The sequence below is a fragment of the Pan paniscus genome, chromosome 5 (genome assembly GCF_029289425.2).
Source record: "Pan paniscus chromosome 5, NHGRI_mPanPan1-v2.0_pri, whole genome shotgun sequence".
NCBI classification, from domain to species: domain Eukaryota; kingdom Metazoa; phylum Chordata; class Mammalia; order Primates; family Hominidae; genus Pan; species Pan paniscus.
The window spans coordinates 140,745,113-140,754,719 of record NC_073254.2 but is presented as its reverse complement, the minus strand read 5'-3'; the positions used below and the strand labels follow the sequence as shown (position 1 = coordinate 140,754,719).

Sequence of the window (9,607 nt, the reverse complement as noted above, 5' to 3'; positions counted from 1 at the left end):
AGTTCTCATGTCAATAAGATCCTTTGCTTCTCTGTAGAGAATGGCTCAAATTGTGGCAAGAGTAGAAGAAATGAATTACATCCATTTCAGGCTCAGCGTGATAGTGACCTAGTTCAGGTTGGTGATAATGCAGGGCTGGAAACACATTTTACAAAACAACTGTACCTATCAGAAACAGGAAAAATGCTCCTTATCAATCAACCAAAGTTTCCATTTAAATGTCTGCTCTTACGGATATGTGACCTAACACACGTGTACTAAAGAACAGGTAAAAAAATTTTATTCACTTATGTAATTTCATATACCAGACTGGTAAGTATGTTAAGGCCTCTGTAATTTGCTTGAGTACAAGTTATGTTTCTCTACTTAGCAGTCTTAGGTAAATTACCTGGACTATGTTGATTTTAGTGTCTTCTAAATAGGGTAATAATATAATCTATATGACAGGTCTTTTATGAGGATTGAATCAAATAACTTATATATTTTAGAAAGTGATAACAGTAAGTGGTTAGTAAATGTTAACCAAGGCCCAATGCTATATGTTGATGACTGGAAAATAAAATATAAACAAATGCTATTTATTTTATGAGTAAAATAATAATAAATGCTTTCTTTCTGACATTATCAGGTACTTAATAAATAATTTTTGTTTACCAAAGTATATGTCATGGATATATGGATAAGAACCCCAGCTGGCTTTCTTATCCCATCCTGGAGAATTTCCAGGCTGATTGTCTGTATCTTATATGAAAACGGACAGGAAAATAATATTCAAACCAAAATCTTTTATATTTTTCTAAGATATAATCTCCACTGTTAAGATTTGAGAGTTCATTTAATTATATTTTTCTTGCCCTGATAAAATACTAGTTTTACCTCTGGAAAAGCTGGAAAAAGGAGCACATTCTACCTGTAAGTAAAATAGTGGTATAGATGGGGAAATGTCTTTGCCCTAGATTTACAGTGACTTTTCCTATTCTCATTATAGATTGGACTCTCCTCTTTCCATAGGATGGAACCATCACTAAATAGAAAGGGCAGGACTTCTCTTTTATTTTATGAGTTGGCTTTCCTACTCATAATAAAAATGAGTGCAAAATGAATGGAAACCTTGTTACATGGCACTCCAGGAAGGGACTAGGAACTGAGCTGTATCAAATGGAGTTATTATTAAGATAAGTCAGAAGTAACAAAGTGCAGAAATCAGTATTGGGAGAATAGTAACTGGTGTCCACAGCTCCTGTAATATAGGAAAAGGCCAGACCTGAAGATTCTGCATGGGTTCAGGAAAAGAAACTGTTCAACATAGGTCTAGGGCTTAGACTTCAACATGGGAAGGTAGGGAGGAAGGAAGGAAATCTGAGTGTACACTTCTTGTGCTTGTTAAATGTCTTAGGGGTAAGTTGGATGGTTGAAAATTGTAGGGCTTGGTTTAAATTTACTTGCTCCTTTTCCTTGTTAACACTGCTATATATTCTTTTTACTCTTGGAGTTTGTCTCCTTCAAAACTAGTTAGAGTTGGCCATATTCTCCTTCACTCTGACTTTCTTTGAGATCCCTCATCCAAAAAAGATAGAAGAAAGTCCAATTCAAAAGTTCATTCCTTCATTTTTTCATTAAAAAAATTTTTTTGATCTCCTGATATATGACTGGCACTATTCTAGATTCTAGTGATATGACACTGTGCAATAAACAGAAGTCTTTACCCCAATCAAAATGGTATTTGAGGAAGAGAAACGGAATTAACCGGATAAATATTTTAAATATATGACATGGCAGATAAGAGCTAAAAAAATAACCAAGAGCCAAGGGGTACCCAAAGTTTGTATGCAATTAGTAGTGGTTTGCAATTTAGATAGTGGCCTGGGAAGATGTCATCAAGAAGAAGATATTTGAGTGAAAACTTCAAAGAGGGGAGAAGGAGAAACAATCTAGGCAGAGGGAACAGTGGATGCAGAGACCCTTCAGAGGAAGTGTGGCTGGTGTGTCCAACAAGTGTGGCTGGGTATTTTAGTTCATTCTGGCTGCTATAACAAAATACCATAGACTGGATGGCTTGGAAACAACATACACTAACTTCTCACAGTTCTGGAGGCTGAGAAGTCGAAGGACAAGATGCAAGCAGATTCAGTGTCTGGTGAGGGCTAGCTTCCTGGTTTATAGATGGTGCCCTCTCACTGTGTTCTGACGTGATGCAAGGAGCAAATGAGCTCTCTGGGGCCTCTTTCATAAAGGCACTATCTTGTTCAGGAGGGTTCTGCCCTCATAATCTCCCAAAAGGCCCTACCTTCTAATGCCACCACCTCGAGGGTTAGTATTTCAACAAACAAATTTTGGTGACCATAAACATTCAGTCTGTTACACTGGGGCAGGGTAAAGGAAGAGGTATTAGGAGAAATGTCAGAGTGATAAGTGACAAGGAGGAGGACACATTCTATAAAACTTTGTAGACTGCTGTAAAAAATTTGGCTTTCACTTAAAAACCCTTTGAAAGGATTATTCCTGATTCCCACGGGGAAACAAATGAACAAAACAAAACAGTGAGAACAGCAAATTATTCAGAACCATTCCTAAATCATCTGCATATATGCCTACCTCCTGACTCCTAAAGTGTCTCCTCTTGTCCTCTCTTTTTCTACTCACTGTATAAACAGAGCAATCAATAAATGTGAGTTCATGTCCATTTAGGCATTCATGACTCAAATGCAAAATTTACATTGCTGAAGCCCCTTGGATTAAGTGATTCCAATGTGTGTTCCTTTGAAAAGGCTTTCCCTTATGGCGTCTATTTTATTCTGTGGGTTGGAAGCTGAAGCTTGAATTTCTTTGTTGATTCCAAGTCAGTTTGTTACCTCCTTCTACTGCCAGATCTCTAGCTGTGTTAGATAGTTAATAGATTCAGTTGATATTTTCTTCAAGGTAGTGTATTCTGATTAGTATACTTCAAGTGGTGATTACATATTGATCTTCTGTCTGACATTTTTTAATAGGCGTAAGCTCTTTGCCAAGGCATAATCTTTTCACAAGACCTTCATGCTAATTAAGGGTAGCCCAGGTTTAAATGCCATACCCTATGAACGCTACCTAGCATGAGGATCAAATGCAACAAAGCAGCTGCTTACAACAGCAGCATTTCCAGCAATTTATGAGAGCCTTAATTTATGGAATTTTATTTTTAAAATTGCATTGTATGTGGAGACTGTAAAGTCTGTTTCCAATATCCCAGTGGAAACATACAGTCACTGAGGTTTGAAATATCGTAATCTCAAAGAGTCATAAAATGCCAATAGCACAGGGACAGCATGAAACAACACAGAGGAGAGTTTCTGATACAATGAAAGTCATAGTAATGACTTCAACAGCAAGTTTGAAAAAGAACAGCAATTTTATGTTCTAGTTTCTAGAACACCTAACTTGATGAGAAATCTGAGGTAATGTAGTCACAATTAAAATATAGATAATATTTTCCAGAAGAAAGTATACATTTCAAAGAGTTTAATTTTGTGATGTAGATTATAACTTGGGAAAACTAAACCATGTTTTATATTGAAATCAGTAAATAGGCATTTTGTATTAATGCACTACTTTCGAGAGAAGGTAGGGTATAGTAAAAGAACTGACCTTCTTCCATTAATTTATTTTTAATCATAACTACATCAGGATGATATTTAACTGGAAGAAAATGAAATTCTGCAGCTGAAGGTAAAATCACATAGGATAGCATTGCATGGGTCCAGAACTTTCCAATTTATAAATTCTTTCTAAGATTGTGCCTCCCTCTTTAAAAATAGGAAAATACAAGAAAATACATGAAAACTTTGTTGAGAGGATTAATTAAGCTAATGTATTTATGGCATCTAGAAAAGTAAATATGTTAAAGTCTCTATAGATATTAATATTTATTACAGTTATAGTGTTCATTTTATAGTTAATTATTGACTTTCTAATATTTGTTGGCACGGAGAAAGGTTATCTATAAACCATCATTTGTAGGTAATATTTTATCATGCCTAATTGAGAGGTTTCCATGCCTGGATCAAAATTAGAAACATGTGGGGAGACTTAAACACACTGATGCCTGGTCACATTCCAGATCACATGAAATGTAATCCTAAGGGTCTGCATTTTTAAAGAGATCCCTAGTTAATTCTAAGGTAGTGAGGCTTGAAAATCATTAGTCCTACATTGTTCTTACTTTTGACTCAGCCCATTTTCCCCCCAGTTCTGTCAGTAGTGAATGTAGCGAATAGCTAATCAACTTTAGTCAAATACATTTACACATGCATAAAGTCCACTAGAGTGGATTTTAATAGTCTCTCAATTGGCCATGTATTATTAATTCAGTTCATTGTAAAATCCAAGAACTGCAAGAAAATGATGAGATAATTTTGCAAATGTTTTCATTTGACGAATGAGGACAGCGCGGCTGAGAGAAATGACATGCCTTGACTATGGCCTCTGGTGAGGTGGTGACATTCTTGTAAACTCGAGAATACATGCTCCCGTCTTCACTGTCCAGCGTTCTTTGCATTGTGCTGATAAGTTGAATTTGTTTATCATTTTCTAAGTCTTCTTTACTCTAGTCCTTTTCAAAATTCAGCATCTGTGCCAAGTTTTAGATGAATAGTACGCCTGGAGAATTACCATGCAGTTTCTCTAATCCATGTGGTATATTTCCTTTCTTATCATTCTTGCTGATTCAGACTACAATCTGGAGTGATCACTAAATTTTTCTTTGCTAGGTTAGCATTTTTACCATTCAGTCCTCATTGTGGGTGTAGTATATAGTTTCTCCTTTCCACTTTAAACAACATTGTATTTCACATTTTACCATACTATTTTTACACATTTCTTTATACTTGTGACCTCAAACTAAATGTTATTTGACAAATAATCACTAATTTTTATATCTTATTATAAAAAATAAAAGTCAATTTATATTTTCTGATGTCCAATTTTATGCATTCAAATCACCTGAAATGTATGAAGTTTTCACTTCTTATTCAAATCACTGGTGTCTTTATAAATGGATTTTAATAAAAATCTTCACCCATCACGGACTCTGACATGCACAAGAGATTTAACTTTTTTTATAATTTAAATTCCCTGCATTTCTTTATTCAAATTAGTTTTATATTGTTTCTCCATATTTTTATAATTTTGGTAATGCTATATAAGCTCCGTCTAGTGATCAAAATAGTACCTAAAAATCCTATGTTTATTAAATCAAAGATACCAGAAGCTACCTTATCCTGGCAGACCTAGTTCTACATCTATTTCAATGAAATTAATTAAAATACTCATAACTTTTTTATTGAAATATTTTCAAAACTTATATTTAAGCCAAAGGAGCCTAGCATGTTAATATAATAAAATTGAATTTGGGGGCCAACATATATTTGTGGTGAAATAAAATACTATTAAATAAATGACAATATTTTAAAATGTTTTTACTTTTTTTTTTTTTTTTTTTTTTTTGCTATTTCTGCTTTTCAGAACACATTGTTTGACCCTGTTACTCAGAAAAGTGAATGTCAGGCTGAATAGCAAACTCAACTACAAATCTCCAGTTTAGGCTGTGTCCTAAAGTTTGATATACAAATCTCTTCAGCATGCATTAAGAAGTGATGTTATCAATATTGAGAGAAAATAGGTTTTGTTAATTAAAGGAGCAAGTACAAGTAAATATATGAATGTGTTAAAGAAATAGCATTAGCATAAAAATCATTTTGACTCTGAAAGAGGAAAAATTGTATGGATTTTATTTCTTTAACTTTTTATTATATGATAAAGTATAGAATATACTCTGAAAAATATATTCCATATACTTTTAAATCCCATCTTTAGCTTCTGTTTTCAACTTTTTCTTATTATAAGAATCCTTTGTGTATTCTGAAAACAACCTCTTTCTAGGATATTGGTATTGCACATATTTATTTCATCCTATGGATTGTCTTTTCATTCTTTTAATGATATCTTTTGATGAACAGAAGTTGTTTGTCTTAATATAGTCAAATATATCCAGGATTAGCACTTTTTGTGTCCTGTCTTATAAACCAGCCTTTGCCTCCTTCTAGGTTATGAAGATATGTGCTTAAGTTTTCTTCTAAAAGTTTTATTGCTTTGCCTCTAATATTTACATATCCTATCCATCTGGACTTAATTTCCACAATGTTGTGAAGTGGGAGTCAGGGTTCAGTTTCTGTGTATAATTACCCAATTGACAGCAAATATTTACTGGAAAAACCTTCCATTCTTCACTGCAATGCATTATAATCTTCTTCATAGATCTAGATAATATACATGAATGGATTGTTTCTGAGCTTTCTATTCTGTTTCATGTGCCTCTTTGCCTCCTCTTGCACTGATGCCACAATGGCTTAATTAGTTTTGTGATTTATAATGGGCCTTGATATTTGGTGGTTTAAGTCTTCCAGCTTTGTTTTCTTCTTCAAGATTAACTTGGTAAGCTGTGAGCGTAGGCGGCCCTGAGGGGGTGTGTGGCAGGGGTTTCCAAGCCCAGCACCAGCACCCTTGCCCTTTTCCATCTGGGGTTCAGCCTAGGGTCCCCCCTGGTGGGCGGCTCCCGAGTCTTGGAGAAGAGCACGAGAACCTAGACCGCCCCCGAAGTGCGGAGACCCCCTGGGCAGGCTGAAAGATGGCGGCGGCGTCTGTCTCTGCGGCTTCTGGTTCTCACTTGTCGACCAGAGGCTGGGCTCTGGATTACAGCTCAGTAGTGGGTCATGGAATATGTACTGTGACTCAACCCGTATCATTTTCAAGAAAGAAGAGAGAGAAAATCGTTCAGCAAATATAACTGAATGAATTATCTGGTTCACAGAAACAGCTTTGCTGAGCCATCAAGGTCTAATGGAAGCATGGTTCGGCATTCTTCATCTCCATATGTAGTATATCCTTCGGATAAGCCTTTCCTTAATAGTGATCTACGACGCTCCCCAAGTAAGCCTACACTTGCCTATCCAGAAAGCAACAGCAGAGCCATATTTTCTGCTCTTAAGAATCTTCAAGATAAGATTCGACGCTTGGAACTTGAGAGGATTCAGGCAGAAGAAAGTGTGAAAACCTTGTCTAGAGAAACAATTGAATATAAGAAAGTACTGGATGAACAGATACAAGAGAGGGAGAATTCAAAGAATGAGGAATCAAAGCACAATCAAGAACTGACATCTCAGTTGTTAGCTGCAGAAAATAAATGCAATCTATTAGAAAAACAACTGGAATACATGCGAAATATGATAAAGCATGCCGAAATGGAGAGGACATCTGTCTTAGAGAAACAAGTTTCCCTAGAAAGAGAACGACAACATGATCAAACACATGTTCAGAGCCAACTTGAAAAATTGGATCTTCTTGAACAGGAGTATAACAAACTTACCACAATGCAGGCCCTTGCAGAAAAAAAAATGCAAGAGTTGGAAGCAAAACTCCATGAAGAAGAACAGGAAAGGAAACGCATGCAAGCTAAGGCAGCTGAGTTGCAGACTGGTCTAGAAACAAATAGACTTATCTTTGAAGATAAGGCAACTCCGTGTGTTCCCAATGCAAGAAGAATTAAAAAAAAGAAGTCAAAACCACCAGAAAAGAAAAGTTCTAGGAACTATTTTGGTGCACAACCACATTATAGATTATGCTTGGGTGATATGCCATTTGTAGCTGGGAAGTCCACAAGCCCTAGCCATGCCGTGGTAGCCAATGTTCAGCTTGTCTTGCATCTAATGAAGCAACACAGTAAAGCTTTGTGCAATGATCGAGTCATCAACAGTATTCCTTTGGCAAAGCAAGTGTCTTCACGAGGTGGTAAAAGTAAGAAGTTGTCAGTAACACCTCCCTCCTCCAACGGTATTAATGAGGAGTTGTCAGAAGTCTTACAGACTTTACAGGATGAATTTGGGCAAATGAGCTTTGATCACCAGCAGCTTGCAAAACTTATCCAGGAGTCGCCAACCGTTGAACTGAAAGACAAGTTGGAGTGTGAATTGGAGGCATTAGTGGGAAGGATGGAAGCAAAAGCCAACCAAATAACTAAAGTTCGAAAATACCAAGCCCAGCTGGAGAAACAGAAGTTAGAGAAGCAGAAGAAGGAATTAAAAGCTACCAAAAAGACTCTTGATGAAGAAGGAAACAGCAGCAGCCGTTCTGGAATCACAGGGACCACAAATAAGAAAGATTTTATGAAACTGAGACCTGGAGAAAAAAGGAGAAAAAATCTTCAGTTATTGAAGGACATGCAAAGCATACAGAATTCATTACAAAGCAGTAGTTTGTGTTGGGATTACTGACTCATAACCAGGTCAGAAATTTTATTCAGATAATCTGTACCTCATCAATCAGATGATGACAATTTACTTCCCAGGTCTCATACTCACTTGTGTTGGAATTAATTAATAGCAGGTGTTAAAGGACCCAGGCTTCATTACACAGGCTTTTCATGTATGCAGGATGACTCAATGTTAAAGCATTTAAATGGAAACCAGGGGAGTTTTAAAGCCCGAGAAACCACACATAATCTTGTTTTGTTGAGATGAGTTTGCTGTACTGATACACTGCACTTTGTAAACAGATTACCAGTTTTTTACTTGTGGGTGTGATTTTTTAAAATAGTTCTTTATATATAATTAAAATTAGGTTTAAATTTTCAAAATATGAGACTATGCTATAGGCAGTGCTTGCTTGAAAAGTCTCATTTTTAAATCTCCCTGGCATGAGGTGCCCACTTCCCCTTTCCAAAGCAACCATTAAACTTACTTTGTTTCTACTATTGGTGGAGTTTTTCTATATTTAAAAATACATATATATTTCAGAGGATTTTTATTTTGCTTTTTGGCATTTCAGACTTTGATCAGTATTAAGTGCACTTGTATTGCTTTTTAATGTTAATTTTTTAAAGACCCAAGCAGTCATTTTGAGTTATATCTATAAAAATTATAAAAGGATTTTTGAAAGTATAAACAAATTGTCAGTGAAATAAATGAGATTTTGGAATAAAGTGAGAATGGGAGAAGGGATATGTTGTGAGCATATACCTTCACAGTTCTTAATACCTGTTTTGTAATCATGATATTCAGTCAAGGCATTATGGTTTTTAATCTTGAAACTTAGAGAACCCTTTGAATATTTGCTTTTACTGGTGTACAGTATGAGTGGAATATGAACTGTACACATAATTATCATGTTGATATAAATCATAATTTCAACTAGATCAAGACATGTTAACCTTTTATAAATTTAAAGTCAATAAAGCACCTTTTTAAAGGAAACACTGCAACTTTCCTTAACAGCCTGTTAATAAAGGCTTTGTGACAAGCTCTCAAAAAATGCATTTCTAAATAGGAGGACATCAATGTATTGATGAAGAGAAAAAACTAGTACTTAGTTGCCACACATGCTTACATAGAAAGAGAGCCCAAGAATATTAGATTTCCTCATGATACAAGATACTACAGTAACAGGCTTTAATTTAGGATCCTTAAATAGATTTTGGGGTATTATTTGTGACTCTCCTGAAATTGTAAACTTGTGCTTCTGTGTCCAGTTTTCTAATGAGTAGGTTTGTAGCTTGATCGAATTAATAATTGTGAGCCCATAG

The 9,607-nt window shown here is 35.5% G+C and overlaps 1 protein-coding gene across 1 annotated transcript; it reads left to right on the top strand.

Moving 5' to 3' along the window:
• Positions 1-6,450: 6,450 nt before the first annotated feature.
• On the top strand, positions 6,451-9,278 carry LOC134728420 (centrosomal protein of 57 kDa-like). Its single transcript, XM_063605437.1, has one exon. It carries the CDS (start codon positions 6,822-6,824, stop codon positions 8,298-8,300), a length of 1,479 nt encoding a protein of 492 aa, XP_063461507.1. The 5' UTR covers positions 6,451-6,821; the 3' UTR covers positions 8,301-9,278.
• The last annotated feature ends 329 nt before the right edge of the window (positions 9,279-9,607 follow it).